The following is an 18727-nucleotide window of genomic DNA, read 5'->3' on the forward strand; positions in this document are numbered from 1 at the left end:
ATTGCACTGGAGAGGGTGCAGAGGAGATTCACCAGGATATTGCCTGGGCTGGAGCATATCAGCTATGAAGAGAGACTGAAAAGGCTGGGGTTGTTTTCCCTAGAGTAGAGAAGACTGAGGGGGGACATGACTGAGGTATACAAAATTATGAGGGGCATATACAGGTTAGATAGGAAGAAACTTTTTCCCTTATTGGAGGGGTCAATAACCAAATTTCTCTGCAGCACCTGTGGAAGAGCCTGTCACTCCAGAATTGGCCTTTATAGCCACTCCAGGCGCTGCTTCACAAACCACTGACCACCTCCAGGCGCGTATCCATTGTCTCTCGAGATAAGGAGGCCCAAAAGAAGAATAACCAGGGGGCAAAGATTTAAGGTAAGGGGCAGGAGGTTTAGAGGGGATATGAGGAAAAAGAATTTCACCCAGAGGGTGGTTGGAATCTGGAACACACTGCCTGAAGAGGTGGTAGAGGCAGGAACTCTCACAACATTTAAGAAGTATTTAGATGAGCACTTAAAACGCCATAGCATACAAGACTGCAGGCCAAGTGCTGGAAAATGGGATTAGAATAGTTAGGTGCTTGATGGCTGGCACGGACACGATGGATGGAAGGGCCTGTTCCTGTGCTGTATAACTCTATGACTCTATAACACCATCTATATAAGGAATAACAGTGGATCTCAGGGTTCAATGCTAAATATTATCTCTAATATGCCCAAAGAGTCAACGTCAAACACTCCCAGGGCAGCTACAGTATGAGATAGATACAGAGTAAAGCTCCTTCCACACCAGCCAACTTCATGGCACCATGGATGGCTCTGCTGCACAGGAGGGAAGGAAGAAGAGTGGCAGGGCTATAGTGATAAGGCTTTCAATTGTAAGGGAACACACAGGCGTTTCTGCGGCCGCAAAAGAGACTCCAGGATGGTATGTTGCCTCCCTGGTGCTAGGGCAAGGATGTCTCTGAGCGGCTGCTGGGCATTCTGAGGGGGGAGGGCGAGCGGCAAGTTGTCGTGGTACATATCGGGACCAACAACAAAGGTTAAAAAAGGGATGAGGTCCTACAAGCTGAACATAGGGAGTTAGGATGTAAATTAAAAAGTTGGACCTCAAAGGTAGTAATCTCAGGATTTCTACCAGTGCCACGTGTTAGCGAGAGCAGAAATAGCAGGATATATCAGATGAATACGTGGCTGGAGAAATGGCGTAGGGGGGAGGGATTCAGATTCCTGGGACGTTGGGACCGGTTCTGGGGAAGGTGGGACCAGTATAAGCTGGACAGGTTGTTTCTGGGCAGGACTGGGACCAATTTCCTCGGTGGGGTGTTTGCTAGTGCTGTCGGGGAGGGTTTAAACTAGAAAGGCAGGGGGATGGGAATCTGAGCAGGGAGACGGAGGAGAGGGAAACAAGGATAGAAATGAAAGACAGAAAGGTAAGAAGCAAAAGTGGAAGGCACAGAAAACAAGGGCGAGAAACAAATGGGGCCATAGTGCAAAATAAAGCTAAGATGACTACAATGTTAAAAAGACAACTCTAAATGACAAGATGAATTAACAGTGCAAATCGAAATAAGCAGTTATGATATAGTTGCGATGATGGAGACATGGCTGCAGGGTGACCAAGGATAGGAACTGAACATCCAGGGGTATTCAATATTTAGGAAGGACAGGCAAAAAGGGAAAGGAGGTGGGGTAGCATTGTTAATAAAGGAGGAAATCAATGCAATAGTGAGGAAGGATATTGGCTCAGAAAATCATGATGTGGAATCTGTATGGGTGAAGCTAAGAGACACCATGGGGCAGAAAACATTGGTGGTGGTTGTCTATAGGCCCCCAAACAGTCGTGGATATGTAAGGGATGGCATTAAACAGGAAATTAGAGATGCATGCAATAAGGGTACAACTGTAAATATGGGTGATTTTAATCTACATATAGATTGGTGAAACCAAATGAGCAATAATACTGTGGAGGAGGATTTCCTGGAGTGTGTACGTGGTTGTTTTTTAGACCAATACGTTGAGGAACCAACTGAACAGGCTATCCTAGACTGGGTATTGTGCAATGAAAAAGGATAAATTAACAGTCTTGTTGTGCGGGGTCCCTTGGGGAGGAGGGACCATAACATGATAGAATTCTTCATTAAAATGGATAGTGAAGTAGTTGAATCCGAAACTAGGGACCTGAATCTAAATAAAGGAAACTACGAAGGTATGAGGTGCAAGTTGGCTATGGTAGATTGGGGAACTTTACTAAAAGGGTTGACAGTGGATAGGCAATGGATAATATTTAAAAAACATGTGCATGAATTACAACAATTATTCATTCCTGTCTGGCGCAAATATAAAACTGGAAAGGGGGCTCAACCGTGGCTTACAGGCCTAGTATTAGATCCAAAGAGCAGGCATATAAAATTGCCGGAAAAAGCAGCAAGTCTGAGGATTGGGAGCAGTTTAGAATTCAGCAAAGGAGGACAAAGAGGTTGATTAAGTGGGGGAAAATATAGTATGAGAGTAAACTTGCAGGAACATAAAAACTGACTGTAAAAGTTTCTATAAATATGTGAAGAGAAAAAGATTAGTGAAGACAAATGTAGGTCCCTTACAGTCAGAAACGGGGGAACTTATAATGGGGAACAAAGAAATGGCAGAACAATTAACCAGATACTTTGATAGAAAAACAAGAAATGCTGGAACCACTCAGCAGGTCTGGCAGCATCTGCGAAAAGAGAAGCAGAGTTAACGTTTCGGAAGGGTCCGAAGAAGGGTCACTGACCCGAAACGTTAACTCTGCTTCTCTTTTCACAGATGCTGCCAGACCTGCTGAGTGGTTCCAGCATTTCTTGTTTTTATTTCAGATTTCCAGCATCCGCAGTATTTTGCTTTTAACCAGATACTTTGGTTCTGTCTTCACAAAGGAGGACACAAATAACCTCCCAGAAATGTTAGGGAACCAAGGGTCCAATGAGAGGGAGGAACTGAAGGAAATCAGTATTAGTAGAAAAATAGTGCGAGGGAAATTAATGGGGTTAAAGGCTGACAAATCCCCAGGGCCTGATAATCTACATCCCAGAGTACTAAAGGAAATGGCCCTGGAAATAGTGGATACATTGGTGGTCAGCTTCCAAAATTCTATAGACTCTGGAGCAGTTCCTACGGATTGGAGGGTGGCAAATGTAACCCCACTGTTTAAAAAAGGAGCGAGAGAAAAAACACGGAATTACAGACCAGTTAGCCTTACATCAGTAGTGGGGAAAATGCTAGTCTATATTATAAAGGATGTGATAGCAGAATACCTGGAAAGTATAAATGGGATTGAACAAAGCCAGCATAGGTTTATGAAAGGGAAATCATGCTTAACAAATCTACTGGAGTTTTTTGAGGATGTAACTAGTAGAATAGATAAGGGAGAACCAGTGGATGTGGTGTATTTGGATTTTCAGAAGGCTTTTGATTAGGTCCCACATAAGAGGTTAGTGTGCAAAATTAAAGCACAAGGGACTGGGGATAATATACTGGCATGGATTGAGAATTGGTTGACAGACAGGAAACAGAGAGGAGGAATAAATGGGTCTTTTTCTGGGTGGCAGGCAGTGACTAGTGGGGTACCGCAGGTATCAGTGCTTGGGCCCCAGCTATTCACAATATATATTAATGACTTGAGTGAGGGAACTAAATGCAACATTTCCACATTTGCAGACAACACAAAGCTAGGGGGAGTGTGAGCTGCGAGAAGGATGCAAAGAGGCTCCAATGTGATTTGGACAAGTTGGGTGAGTGTACAAATGCATGGCAGATGCAGTATAACGTGGATAAATGTGAGGTTATCCACTTTGGTTGTAAAAGCAGAAAGGCAGACTATCTGAATGGTGATAGATTGGGAAAGGGGGAGGTGCAATGAGACCTGGGTATCCTTGTACACCAGTCGCTGAAAGCAAGCATTCAGGTGCAGCAAGCAGCTAGGAAGGCGAATGGTATGTTGGCCTTCATTGCAAGCGGATTTGAGTACAGGAGCAAGGATGTATTAATATACAGGGCCTTGGTGAGACCACATGTGGAGTATTGTGTGCAGTTTTGGTCTCCTTATCTGAGGAAAGATGTTCTTGCCATGGAGGGGTGCAAAGAAGATTTACTGGGATGGCAGGATTGATGTATGAGGAGAGATTGTGTCGACTAGGCCTATATTTACTAGAGTTTAGAAGAATGAGAGGGGATCTCATAGAAATCTATAAAATTCTAACAGGACTAGAAAGGCTAGATGTAGGGAGGATGTTCCTGATGGCTGGGGAGTCCAGAACCAGGGGTGACAGTCTCAGGATACAGGGTATGCCATTTAGAACCGAGATGAGGAGAAATTTCTTCACTCAGAGGGTGGTGAACCTGTGGAATTCTCTACCACAGAAGGCAGTGGAGGCCAAGTCATTAAATATATTCAAGAAGGAGATAGATATATTTCTTAATGCCAAAGGGATCAAGGGTGTTTCAGGAGACAGTCACACCCCTTAGATTCGGCCAGTGCTCAGGGATAGGAGGGTGTGACTATGAGTGAGGCAGGTAGAGGGATCCAGGAGGCAGTGTTGCAGGAGCCTCAGCCCTTGTTTTTGTCCAACAGGTTCGAGATTCTTGCTCCCTGTGTGGACGAGAGCAGGGACTGTAGGGAGGATGAGCAAACTGACCAGAGCACTGTGGTCCAGGGAGCCATTCAAGTGAGGGGAGAAAAGAGAAATGTAGTCGTAATCGGGGTAGTATAGTTAGGGGCATAGACACTGTTCTCTGTGGCCAGGATTGAGAGTCCCGCAGGCTGTGTTGTCTACCTGGTGCCAGGGCTCAGGACATCTCATCTGGGCTGCAGAAGAACTTGGAGTGGGAAGGGAAAGATCCATGTTGGTACCAGCGATATAGGTAGAATGAGGAGAGAGGTTCTGCTGAGGGAATATGAGCAACTAGGGGCTAAATTAAAATGCAGAACCAAAAAGGTAATAATCTCCGGATTACTACCTGAGCCACGAGCTAATTGGCACAGGGTCAATAAGATTAAAGAGGCAAATGCGTGGTTCAAAGATTGGTGTGGGAGAAATAGGTTTGTATTCATAGGACATTGGCACCAGTACTGGGGAAGGAGGGAGCTGTTCCGATGGGATGGGCTCCGCCTGAATCATGCTGGGACCAGAGTCCTGGTGAATCGCCATAACTAGGGCTGTTGATAGGGCTTTAAACTAAATAGTGTGGGGGTTGGGGGGAAGGGTTCAGTTGCATGGAAAATTTGGAAGTCAAAGTTAAAGGAGAAGGTAGGAGTGCAGGTTAGTGATGAGGCTGATAGTGCCCAGAAAATAAAAGGTAGGGACAGAACGTGTGAACATCATATTGCATCAAGGAGTCGTACAAGAGTAGGGAAATTTGATAATAGAACAAACTTAAAGGCTTTGTATCTGAATGCACGAAACATTTGGAATAAAATTAATGAGTTAACAGCGCAAATAGAGACGAATGAATATGATTTAGTGGCGATTACTGAGACGTGGTTGCAGGGAAACCAGGTTTGGGAATTGAATATCCAAGGGTACTCAGGATTTCGGAAGGGTAGGCAGGAAGGAAAAGGAGGTGGTGCAGCTTTGTTAGTAAAGGAAGAGATCAGTGCTGTAGTGAGAAATGATATAGGCACTGAGATCAAGACGTAGAATCAGTCTGGGTAGAAATAAGAAATAGCAAGGGAAAGAAGTCCCTGGTGGGAGTAATCTATAGGTCCCCAAACAGTAGTTCCGCAGGAAACACTGGGGGCGTGTAAGAAAGGTACGGCAATAATCATGGGAGATTTTAATATGCATATAGGCTGCATTATTCAAATTGGTAGCCTTGAGGGAGAGTTCGTTGAATGTATTAGAGATTGCTTTTTGGAGCAATATGTTGTGGAATCTACCAGGGAGCAGGCAATTCTAGATTTGGTATTATGTAATGAAGTGGGATTAATTAATGATCTCATAGTTAAGGATCCCCTAGGGAAGAGTGATCATAGCATGCTAGAATTTCAAATTCAGTTTGAGGGTAAGAAACTGGAGTCCCACACTAGTGTTCTGGAGTTAAACAAAGGTAATTACATAGGCATGAGGACAGATTTGGCCCTAGTGGACTGGGCAGGAAGACTAAAAGGTAGGACAATTGATGAACAGTGGCAGATGTTTAAGGAGATATTCAATTCCTCCCAACTAAAATATATTCCAGAGAGGAAGAAAGATTGTAAAAGGGGAAAAAAACATCCATGGCTAAGCAAGGAAGTTAAGGATAACATAAAGACAAAAACTAAGGCATACCATATTGCAAAGGCCAGTGGCAGGCTGGAAGATTGGGAAACTTTTAAAGATCAACAAAGGGTTACTAAAAAAGTAATAAAAAGAGCAAAGGTAAATTATGAAAGAAAACTAGCGCAAAATATAAAAACAGATAGCAAAAGCTCCTATAAGTATATAAAAGGGAAGAGAGCAGCTAAAGTGAATGTTGGTCGCTTGGAGGATGTGACTGGGGAGTTAATAGTGGGGAACACAGAAATGGCGTAGATACTAAATCAGTATTTTGCCTCAGTTGTCACGGTGGAGGACACTAGTACCATCCCAATAGTAACAGGTAATGCAGAGGTTATAGAAAGGGAGGAACTTAGAACAATCATCATCACTAGGGAAAAAGTACTGAGCAAACTATTGGGATTGAAGACAGAAAAGTCCCCAGGGCCTGACGGCCTACATCCTAGGGTCTTAAAGGAAGTGGCAGCGGAGATAGTGGGTCCATTGGTTATAATATTCAAAAATTCCCTGGATGTGGGGTAGGTTCCAGTGAATTAGAAAAATGCTAATATAACGCCCTTATTCAAAAAGGGAGGGAGGCAGAAAGTAGGAAACTATAGACCAGTTAGTTTAACATCTGTCGTTGGGAAATTGTTAGAATCCATTATTAAGGAAGCAATAACAGGACATTTAGAAAGTCAAAACACAATCCATCAGAGTCAGCATGGTTTTATGAAGGGTAAATAGTGTTTGACTAATTTGCTAGAGTTCTTCGAAGATGTAACAAATAAAGTGGATAGTGGGGATCCTGTAGATGTAGTTTATCTGGACGTCCAGAAAGCATTTGATAAGGTGCCGCACAAAAGGTTAATACACAAGGTAAGATCACATGGGGTTAGGGGCAATTTATTAGCTTGGATAGAGGATTGGCTAACCAACAGAAAACAGAGAGTCGGGATAAATGGGTCCTTTTCTGGTTGGCAAGATGTAACTAGTGGGGTGCCACAGGGTTCGGTCCTTGGGCCCCCAACTATTTAGAATCTATATTAATGACTTGGATGCAGAGAAAGAAGGTACTATAGCCAAATTAGCAGATGACACTAAAATAGGTGGGATAGTAAGTTGCAATAAACAAATAAGAAATTTACAAATGGATATGGATAGGTTAGGTGAATGGGCCAAAATTTGGCAGATGGAGTTTAACGTGGATAAGTGTGAGGTTATCCATTTTAGTCGGAAGAATAGAAAGGCAAATTGTTATCTAAAGGGAGAGAAACTTCCAAGTGCTTTGGTGCAGAGGGATCTGGGTGTCCTCTTGCATGAATCACAGAAAACTAGTATGCAGGTGCAGCAGGTAATAAGGAAGGCAAATGGAATTTTGGCATTTATTGCTAAAGGAATAGAGTATAAAAGTAGGGAAGTGTTTCTGCAACTGTACACGGCATTAGTGAGACCGCACCTGGAGTACTGCGTACAGTTTTGGTCCCCTTACATGAGGAGGGATGTAGTTGCATTGGAGGCAGTTCAGAGGAGGTTCACTAGATTGATTCCAGAGATGAGGGGTTTGTCTTATGAAGAGAGATTGAGCAGTTTAGGCCTTTACTCTCCAGAGTTTAGAAGAATGAGAAGAGATCTAATTGAGGTATATAAAATGATTAAGGGGATTGACAAAGTAGACGTAGAGAGGATGTTTCCTCTGGTGGGGCAATCTAGAACGAGAGGTCATGGTTTTAGGATAAGGGGTAGTAGATTTAAAACAGAGATGAGGAGAAATTATTTCTCTCAAAGGGTTGTGAGTCTGTGGAATTCACTACCCCAGAGTGCAGTGGATGGCGGGACATTGAGTCAATTTAAGGAGGAGATAAGACAGATTTTTAATTAGTAATGGGTTGAAGGGTTATGGACAACGGGCAGGAAAGTGGAGTTGAAGCCGAGATGAGATCAGCCATGATCGTATTGAATGGCAGAGCAGGCTCTAGGGGCTGAATTGCCTACTCCTGCTCCTAGTTCTTATGTTCTTATGATATGGGGAGAAAGCGGGAAAAGGGTACTGAATTAGATGATCAGCCATGATCTTTTTTGAATGGCGGAGCAGGCCCGAAGGGCTGAATGGCCTACTCCCGCTCCAATTTTCTATGTTCTATGTTTGTCCAACATACAGCCAATGGGCCAGGATCCAGTCCGCCAAAGGTTTCCATCTGGCCCGCGGCCATTCCTCATCCTTGCCAGTGCTCCATGAGTGGAGATGGGAAATTTCCCTTTGTCTTCCTGCAGACCGGCCTTTCTAAAAAACATCATGTTGAGTTTTACAGATGACAGCTGCTGAAGCAGGAATGCGCTTCCAAACATCAGACAGATTTGGGGTTTTCTGACTTTTTGAAAAGCCCGCCAGAAAACTCCGAATCTGTCCGATGTTGGGAAGCGCGTTCCTGCATCAGCAGTTGTCATCTGCGAAACTGACAGTGCAATGTTTTTAAACAAACTGAACAAGCACAAAGCTGCTGTGCTGAGTGCTCCCGCTGAGTGCAACTGACAGAGAAAGAGAGAGAGAAAGAGAGAGAGACGGAAAACAGAGAACAAAGAGAGAGGGGGGAATAGAGAGAGAGAAAACAGAGAGGGGGAAACAGAGAGACAGAGAAGGAGAACAGAAAGAGAGGGGAAAACAGAGAGGGAACAGAGAGAGGGGGAAACAGAGAGGGAGGGGGACAGAGAGAGAGTGGGGACAGGGGGGGGGGGACACAGTGAGGAAAACACAGAGGGGGGAACACAGGGACAGACAGAGACAGAGAAAGAGATCTCACTCCTGAAAGATGGACATCTAGCCAGAATACTCAGCAAAAACAATGCTAGGTATGTCACTAAATCAGTTTTCAATATAGTGACAAGAAAGTAAGTAAATAAATTAGTCTTCTCATTTAAAATTTCTTCAGAAAAATACACATTTGTTGTCGTTTTTATTAGTAAGAAAATTTTTTATGCCTTTATCTTTCAAAATTTGCTCACCGGCCCCTGGGCCGAGCAAAAATCGTAATGCGGCCCTCCGCCCAAAAAGTTTGGTCAACCCTGCTCTACACTGTCCCATCACTCTCAGGGCAACAATAGCATGGGTTAGATACGAAGTAAAGCTCCCTCTACATTGTCCCCATCAAACAGTCCCACAGTAGGCACAACACAGGTTTAATGCAGAGTAAAGGTTCCACTACACTACCAGGGTCTGTGGATAAGGCCATGAAGCAGCATCCCTATAGAAATACTGTGGATCATGGACCAACTCTCACTTCCCCCCCATAGACAGACTCCACATTACTATTCAAGTGGAATACGAGGTCTTGGTGTAAATACCCTCACCCTGCCAGTAGCAACCTCAGCCATGTCCGGGGAAGGAGTTTGTTGAAACATTCCTGAGCAGTGTTGTTGTACTTGCTGCTGAGCCCTGTTACTGTGCTGTTTCCTGGGCCTCCACTCAGTTAGCAGGCAGCCTTACTGACACAGTGTGTTCTCGCAAGCCACCTTCTGGCTCTGTAACCTGAGACAACTGGCCAATGTACATAGCAGGGAGATACCTCTTCTTTTTCTGGACTGTTGTGTGAATCCACTTCCACCTGCAACGAGATGGTTTCTCCAATGCTCTTTCTCTTTGATAAATGGTCTTCATCTGTGACACACCAGACATAGCACAAATTAATCTCAGTATTTTCAAAAAGGAGTTTTTTGAGATGTATTTTGGAGAACTACCTGTCTAGGGTGCAAATACAGTGTTTATTCGCTCAGGCCAGTCTGTATCCTACATCCTTCCCTCCTGTGTTTAAACCAAAACTCTGCACCAGCTGTTACTCTAACATGTTCTCCGATGCTCTCAACCCTGTGACTCTCCTACCCTCCCTCAGCTTGCCCTTCCTCCTACAAGCTTGGTGTCACTGAGCCACCACGGGCTAATTCATCTCATAAGTAACAGATGATATGAAACTTGGAAGCATTGTGAATTGTGAGGAGGATAGTGCAGAACTTCAAAAGGCCATAGACAATTTGGTGGAATGGGCAGACAGGTGGCATATGAAGTTCAATGCAGAGAAATGTGAGGTGATTCATTTTGGTAGGAAGAACATGGAAATACAATATTGGATAAAGGGCACAATTCTTAAGGGGGTGCAGGAGCAGAGGGACCTAGGTGTATATGTGCATAAGTCATTTCGGTGGCAGGACAGGTTGAGAGAGCAGTTAATAAAGCATACAGTATCCTGGGCTTTATTAATAGGGGCATCGAGTACAAGAGCAAGGAAGTTAGGTTGAACTTGTGTAAGACATTAGTTCGGCCTCAGCTGGAGTATTGCGTCCAGTTCTGGGCACTGTCCTTGAGGAAAGACATGAGGGCATTGGAGAGAGTACACAAGAGATTCACAAGAATGGTTCCAGGGATGAGGAATTTTAGTTATGAAGATAGATTGGAGAAGTTAGGACTGTTTTCCTTAGAGAAGAGAAGGCTGAGAGGTGATTTGATAGAGGTATTCAAAATCATGAGGGGTCTGGACAGAGTAGATAGAGAGAAACTGCTCCCACTTGTGAAAGGATTGAGAATGAGAGGGCACAGATTTAAAGTATTTGGTAAAAGAAGCAAAAGTGACATGAGGAAAAACTTTTTCATGCAGCGAGTAGTTAAAGTCTGGAATGCACTGCCTGAGAAAGTGGTGGAGTCAGGTTCAATTGAAGCATTCAAAAGGGAATTGGACAGTTATATAAAAAGGAAGAATGTGCAGGATTATAGGGAAAAGGCAGGGGAATGGAACTGAGAGAATTGCTCTTTCAGAGAGCCAATGCGGACTCGATGGGCCGAATGGCCTCCTTCTGCGCTGTAACAATTCTGTTTCTTTTCACCCTTCACTTTTCTCTGTAGTCACTGGCCTTGGTTTCCCAAACCACTGCAGAAAGGGCCCCAGCCCCAGTGTAATTAGAGCAATGTCCACAGTATCACAGCTGGAGGAAGATTGGGAAAGCAACAGTGATGGGGGAATTCTAAAGCTGGGGGAAAAGATAGGCGTTTCTGCAGCCGCAGACATGATTTCAGAATGGTATGTTCGCTCCCTGGTGCCAGGGTCAAAGACATCACTGAGTGACTGCGTAGCACTCTGAGTGGGGAGGGTGAACAGCTAGAGGTTGTGGTCCATATCAGTACCAACAACATAGGTAGAAAGAGGGATGAGGTCCTGCAGGCAGAGTTTAGGGAGCTAGGAGAGAGATTAATAAGCAGGACCTGCAAGGTAGTTATCTCAGATTACTCCCGATGTCACACCTGTCTTAGAATTGGGTACAGGGTACAATTTCAAAATTTTCAGATGACACAAAACTTGGAAGTATAGTGAACTGTGAGGAGGACAGTGATAGACTTAAAAAGGACATAGGGTGGAAAGGATCGACATGTGGCAGATGAAATTTAATGCAGAGAAGTGTGAAGTGATACATCTTGGTAGGAAGATAGAGGAAAGGCAATATAAAATAAAAGATAAAATTCTAAAAGGGCTGTAGAAACAGAGAGACCTGGGGGTATATGTGCACAAATCGAGATTCTGAGCTTTATTTATAGAAACAGAGTACAAAAGCATGACGAACATTTATAAAACTTGGCCTTAACTGGAATATCGTGTCCACTTCTGGGCACCAATCTTTAGGAAGGATGTGAAGGCTTTATAGAGGGTGCAGAAGGGTTTTACAAGAATGGTTCCATTGATGAGGATCTTCAGTTACGTGGATAGATTGGAGAAGCTGCGGTGTTCTTCTTAGAGCAGAGAAGGTTTAGTGGAGATTTAATAGAGGTGTTCAAAATGATGAGAACTCTTGACAGAGTAAATAGGGAGAAACAGTTCCCACTAGCAGAATATCGAGAACCAGAAGAGACAGATTGAAAGTGATTGGCAAAAGAACCAAAGGCAACATGAGGAAAAACTTTTTATGTAGTGATTGGTTTGGAACTGAAAGTCATTGACTGAATGTGTGGTGGAGGCAGATTCAATTGTGGCTTTCAAAAGGGAATTGGATAATTACCTGACAAAAAAAATTTTGCGGAGCTACAGGGAAAGGGCAGGGGAGTGGGACTAGCTCAATTGCTCTTCCAAAGAGTCAGCACAGACGCAACAGGCTGAATGGCCTCCTTCTGTGCAGTAACCATTCTATGATTCTATATGTGTGTGTTACAGGAAAAGTTTTCTCATAGAGCACTGATAACAAATTTACTGAAAGTTCCCACTTGTCTCCCACCATAACTCCAGCAGAGTCCAATGGAACCGACCAGACCAAGGTTGGGACCTGGCTGTGCCGGGTTCTCACTGACACCCTATGCTGGGAGTTCCCACTTCTGTATCCCAAGGGACCTAGTGTAGTATTGGAGGCTGAGAGAGCTGAGCGATACCAGCCTCCAGATGAGTGGAGCTGGGCCCCACAGGCAAGGGTATTGGGGGGATGTGAAGTTCTGCCTGTTTGGCTATGCTAGAAATGTAGTCTCACTGGCCCTGCAAACTCTGGCGAGGTCAGTGATAGAGGACACAGGTGGGCATGATCCCAGAATAAGCATCAGGATTACTGCACGCAAACACTGAACCTCTCACTGGGTCACGGGCACCAGTGTGCTGTCAGGAAAATTTCCATCCCTGCGCTGGGGAAGGATCCTGCCCTATCTTGGAGTCGATCCTATCCTGTGCTGGGACTGGAACACTCCCTCTGCTGGGACTGAACCCCTCCCAGCATTGGGATAGGGTCCCGCACAGCAATGGAACTGGATACCTCGCTGTGCTGGGACAGCATCCTGCCCTGTGCTTGACTCGATCCTACCGTGTGCTGGGACTGGATCACTCCCTCTGCTGAGATTCCATTGTACCCTGTGCCGAGACTTGATCATTCTCTCTGCTGGGACTGAACCCCTCCCAGCATTGGGATAGGGTCCCGCACAGCAATGGAACTGGATACCTCGCTGTGCTGGGACAAAATCTTGCCCTGTGCAGCAACTGGATTTCTCCCAACATACTGTGACTATAACTCTAACTTAATATCGCTACCTATTTGGCACATTGTGCTGGATGCTCTTGCTCCTATTGATACTGATGGGCCAACTGGAATGGGGGCCAGGATTTCACGTTGGGCAGACGGGAGCTGGCCACCGACTGAAAAGTCGATGGCGAACCCACTTCCGCCTTGCCTGGGGATCCGACCCACATTTTACGGGTCCCCAGGCTTTAATTGTTCCAAGGCAGGACTTCCACCCGCTTGAGGGAGGAAGTCCCACCTCATCGAATTGCTGGCCAATCAGCGGGCTGGCAGTTCTTAGTGCCACTAGCGCCATCGGGAGCGGTGGCCACTGCTGGGACTGCAGCGCACCCGAAGACATGGAGCCGGGAGGACAGGCAGGTTTTGGCTGCCTCACTGGGTTAATAGGTCGGGCGCCGGTGAGGCAAGGGTGTCAGTTGGGGGGAAATGGGGGCGTGTTGGGTGCCGGGGGTGGCTGGGGTAGTGGGGGTGGCCCTCCATCGGGCACCCAATGCCTGATGAGCACACCCGCCCCCACCCCCACCACCCCCCCCCCCCCCGGGACGATCACAGCCGCCTGGTTTTTGCAGGTGGCTATTCCCGGCTCCAAGACGCCTGCCTGCCACGTGTAAAATTCGTGTGGAGGCGGGTGAAGGCCCTTAAGTGGCTGTTCTTCGTCCCCCCGCCCTATGTAAAGGAGGCGGAGGGGGGGAGCAGTTCGGGAAAGCCTCCCAGAGCCTCCCGCTCCATTTTAGGCCACTCCCCTGCCACCATCTGGCTCGTTGGGGTGGCGTAAAAGTCCGGCCGGGGTCTCTCCAGCTTTGATTATGCATGGGATCCAGCACTGCAATGCCTGCAGTTACCTGGTTCTGACTGTAAGTGCTGAGGGAGAGCCACCAAAACCTTTCCTTTCCTCCTGTAAGCTTGAATAGATATCACAAATTGTTCCTAAGCCTGTGTCAACCTTCCTACCACAAGTATCCTAGGCATGTAACAGCACAGTCACTCTCAGTGGCTCTCTCACTCTGGAATCCTGCATTCAATGATTTTGATGCACAACAGACAGGAAGTCCCATCAGATTTGTCTCCAGTCCCCAAATACTGGCTGGTAGTTGTCGCAGGAATAATTATAAGTTTACTGCAGTCCCATACCTGTGAACTGTGGAATGTAGGGGATTCCCAGTCTATCAGAACTGTAACCACTCCCTGCCAGAACCTCACTGATCTTACTCTGCAAGAACAGTAACTCCTTCTCCAATCTGTCCATAGACTTGGGTATGCTGCAGAAAAGAGAAAGGCAAGGCTGCCATCAGTAAGGATTAGAGACTGTGTGAGGCCCGAGTAGGGAACAGTAGCATAGTGGTTATGTTACTGGACGAGTAATCCAGAGACCTAGACTCAGAGATATGAACTCAAATCCCATCATAGCAACTGGGAAATTTTATTTCAGTTCATAAATAAATCTGGAATAAAAAGTTAGACTTAGTCATTACCGGATTGTTGCAGAAACATATTTGGTTCACTAATGTTCTTATGGGAAGGAAATCTGCTGTCCTTACGCTCTCTGTGACTCCAGAACCACAGCAATGTGGTTAACTCTTAACTGCCCTCTGAAATGGCCCAGCAAGCTACTCAATTAGGTAGAACTAGGGATTGGCAATAAATACTGGTCTTACCAGTGATGTTCAGATCCTGTAATTGAATAAAAACCCCGGTGGGGTTAGAAATAGCCATTTCTGCTCTTTGCAGCAATTATTAAGTTACATCAACCTCTCTCCAGGCTTTCCTAGTGACCAAAAAGAAGCTGCGGAAGAGCTCCATTAACTGCAACACAAGGCCAAACTGGAGCGTGTATTCAGCCCCACCAGGTAAATGTGATTAAAAACAGAAATACTCAGCAGGTCAGGCAGCATCTGTGGAGAGAGAAGCAGAGTAAGTGTTTCAGGTCTGTGACCTTTCGGCAGAACTGATTCACAGATTCTGCCTGACCTGCTGAGTATTTCCAGCACTTTCTGTTTTCATTTCAGATTTCCAGCATTTGCAGTATTTTGCTTTTATTTTAGGTATATCTGGAGGTGGTTTGCGGCTGCAGGTAAAAGGACACTGGCACCAACCAGATCAGCAGCACATTACTGTACTGTCTGAACATAAATCCATTTAGGACAGCTCATCAGTGACATTTTGCACAATGTACAATCACCAGTAGGTGTGTCTGTATTAAACCAATCTCCTTACTCAGTGGCATGGCTGCCACCTCTACTTACTGCACAAGTCAAATTTGTCGCAGTTTTTCCTTTCCTCTCTTGAAGGCACTGACTGTCAGTCACCAGAAACTGGTGCATTCTCCATGGCAACACCTCTACCAATCAGAGTTCACTTGCCAACCAATCAGCACTCTCTTCTCAAACAGTATAAAGTTGTTGCTTTTCCTTACATTGGTATTCTTGCAGATTGTCCTGATGAGTGCAAGATGAAAAGCTTCGATAATATGTCTTGATTTTCAGCAATACTCAAGTTCTGTACTACCAAACGACTATTTGCACTGACTATTATTAGATAGAATGCCCAAGGTGTGAGGCTAGACAGTGAATATTAACAAGCAGTTTAATGGCGCATGGCATAACAGCTGAGCCAGTAACTTTACCAGGTGGGCATCTCATTTATCGGGTGGTCCTGGTTCTGCTCTCAGCATGCACTTTCACACATTTAATTTTTTCTTATATTCATTCATGGGATGAGAGTATCGCGGCAAGGCCAACAATTATTGCCCATCCCTAATTGCCCTTGAGAAAGTGGTGGTGAGACTCCTTCTTGAACCGCTGCAGTCCAATGTGGTGTATGTATGTGGAACTGTTTGTGAATGGGGAATCTTTACTGGTACCAGGGGTTGGATGAGCCAATCACAAACAGTTTTATTGGCTGATGCCTAGAGTATAAGAGCAGAAAGGTTATGCTGGAACTGTATAAAACCAGTTTCCTGGTCCCAACCGCCTCCTCTTCACTATGGACGTCCAATCGCTCTACACCTCCATCCCCCACCAGGACGGTTTGAGGGCTCTCCGCTTCTTCCTGGAACAGAGGCCCAACCAGTCCCCATCCACCACCACCCTCCTCCGCCTGGCTGAACTTGTTCTCACATTGAACAACTTCTCCTTCAACTCCACGCACTTCCTTCAAGTAAAAGGTGTCGCTATGGGTACCCGCATGGGTCCTAGTTATGCCTGTCTTTTTGTGGGATATGTTGAGCATTCTTTGTTCCAGTCCTACTCAGGCCCCCTCCCCCAACTCTTTTTCCGGTACATTGATGACTGTATCGGTGCCATTTCCTGCTCCCGCCCCGAACTAGAAAACTTTATCAACTTTGCTTCCAATTTCCACCCTTCTCTCACCTTTACATGGTCCATCTCTGACACTTCCCTTCCCTTCCTCGACTTCTCTGTCTCCATCTCTGGGGATAGGTTGTCTACCAATATCCATTATAAGCCCACTGACTCCCACAGCTACCTCGACTACACTTCTTCACACCCTACCTCCTGTCAGGACTCCATTCCATTCTCCCAGTTTCTCCGTCTCCGACGCATCTGCTCTGATGATGCTACCTTCCATGACGGTGCTTCTGATATGACCTCCTTTTTCCTCAACCGAGGATTTCCCCCCACTGTGGTTGACAGGGCCCTCAACCGTGTCCGACCCATTCCCCGCACCTCTACCCTCACCCCTTCCCCTCCCTCCCAGAACCGTGACAGGGTTCCCCTTGTCCTCACTTTTCATCCCACCAGCTTCCATATCCAAAGGATCATCCTCCGCCATTTTCGCCACCTCCAGCGGGATGCCACTACCAGTCGCATCTTCCCCTCCCTTCCCCTGTCAGTATTCCGAAGGGATCGTTCCCTCCGCGACACCCTGGTCCACTCCTCCATTACCCCCACCACCTCGTCCCCGTCCCAGGGCACCTTCCCTTGCAATCGCAGGAGGTGTAATACCTGCCCATTTACCTCCTCTCTCCTCACTATCCCAGGCCCCAAACACTCCTTTCAGGTGAAGCAGCGATTTACTTGTACTTCTTTCAATGTAGTATACTGTATTCGCTGCTCACAGCGTGGTCTCCTCTACATTGGGGAGACCAAGCGCAGACTGGGTGACCGCTTTGCGGAACATCTCCGCTCAGTCCGCAAGCAGGACCCTGAGCTTCCGGTTGCTTGCCATTTCAACACTCCCCCCTGCTCTCATGCTCACATCTCTGTCCTGGGATTGCTGCAGTGTTCCAGTGAACATCAACGCAAGCTCGAGGAACAGCATCTCATCTACCGATTAGGCACACTACAGCCTGCCGGACTGAACATTGAGTTCAATAATTTCAGAGCATGACAGCCCCCCACTTTACTTTCATTTTTAGTCATTTTTAGTTATTTTTTCTTCCTTTTTTTTGCATTCCTTTCTACATTTTTTACCATCTTTTTTTGCATTTATTTCATTTCATCTTAGTTTGTTCAGTTTGCTTACCCACTGTTTTTTTCAGGTTGTTTTTCTTCAGGTTTGCACTTGCTGATGTTCAATATTCAGTATATTCACACCTAATCTGGACTAATGTTTTGTCTTTCAACACACCATTAACATATTGTTTGCCTTTGCTCCGTGACCTTTTGGTCAGCTATGTGGCCTGGTCCAATCTGCACCTTCTCCTTTGTTATCTCTTGCCCAACCCCCACCTCACTTGTTTATAATCTGTGACTTTTCTAATATTTGTCAGTTCCGAAGAAGGGTCACTGACCCGAAACGTTAACTCTGCTTCTCTTTCCACAGATGCTGCCAGACCTGCTGAGTGAATCCAGCATTTCTTGTTTTTGTATAAAACACTAATTAGACTGCAGCATGTGTACATTTCTGGTCACCGCATTACAGGAAAGATTTGATCACACTAGAGAGGGTACAGAGGAGATTTATGAGGATGTTGCCAGGAGTGGACAATATTAACTATGAGTAAATATTGGATAGGTTGGGGTTGGTTTCGTTGGAACAGAGGAGGCTGAGAGAAGATGAAATTGAGGTGTATAAAATTATGAGAGGTCCAGATAGAGTGGATAGGGAGGACCTATTTCTCTCAGTAGAGTGGTCAATAACCAGGGCATTGATTTAAAGTAATTGATAGAAAGATTAGAAAGGAGTTGAGGAGTAAATTTTTCACCCAGATAATGGTGGGGATCTGGAACTCACTTCCTGAAAGAGTGGTGAAGGCAGAAAACACTTGGATATGCACCTGAGGTTCTGTAACCTAAAAGGGCTAAAGCCCAAGAACTGAAAGGTGGGTCTATACTGGATAGCTCTTCTGGAACTGCTGCAATCCATGTGGTGTAGGACACCCACAGTGCTGTTAGGGAGGCAATTCCAGGATTTTGACCCAGCGACACTGAAGGAATGACGATTTACGGAGAGCAGATCTGCGTG

At 45.6% G+C, this 18727-nt stretch overlaps 1 protein-coding gene across 1 annotated transcript in view; it reads right to left on the bottom strand.

The window, feature by feature from the left end:
• LOC137366359 (protein EFR3 homolog B-like) overlaps positions 1 to 18727 on the bottom strand; it is a 263372-nt gene that overhangs the window by 55413 nt on the left and 189232 nt on the right. Inside the window, exons 18-19 of the mRNA XM_068028261.1 lie at positions 14435 to 14562; positions 9835 to 9926 (exon numbers count right to left, since the gene is read on the bottom strand). Coding sequence (XP_067884362.1) covers positions 9835 to 9926; positions 14435 to 14562 — 220 coding nt within the window. The remainder of the gene's footprint in view (positions 1 to 9834; positions 9927 to 14434; positions 14563 to 18727) is intronic.

The sequence above is a fragment of the Heterodontus francisci genome, unplaced genomic scaffold, assembly GCF_036365525.1.
Source record: "Heterodontus francisci isolate sHetFra1 unplaced genomic scaffold, sHetFra1.hap1 HAP1_SCAFFOLD_377, whole genome shotgun sequence".
NCBI classification, from domain to species: domain Eukaryota; kingdom Metazoa; phylum Chordata; class Chondrichthyes; order Heterodontiformes; family Heterodontidae; genus Heterodontus; species Heterodontus francisci.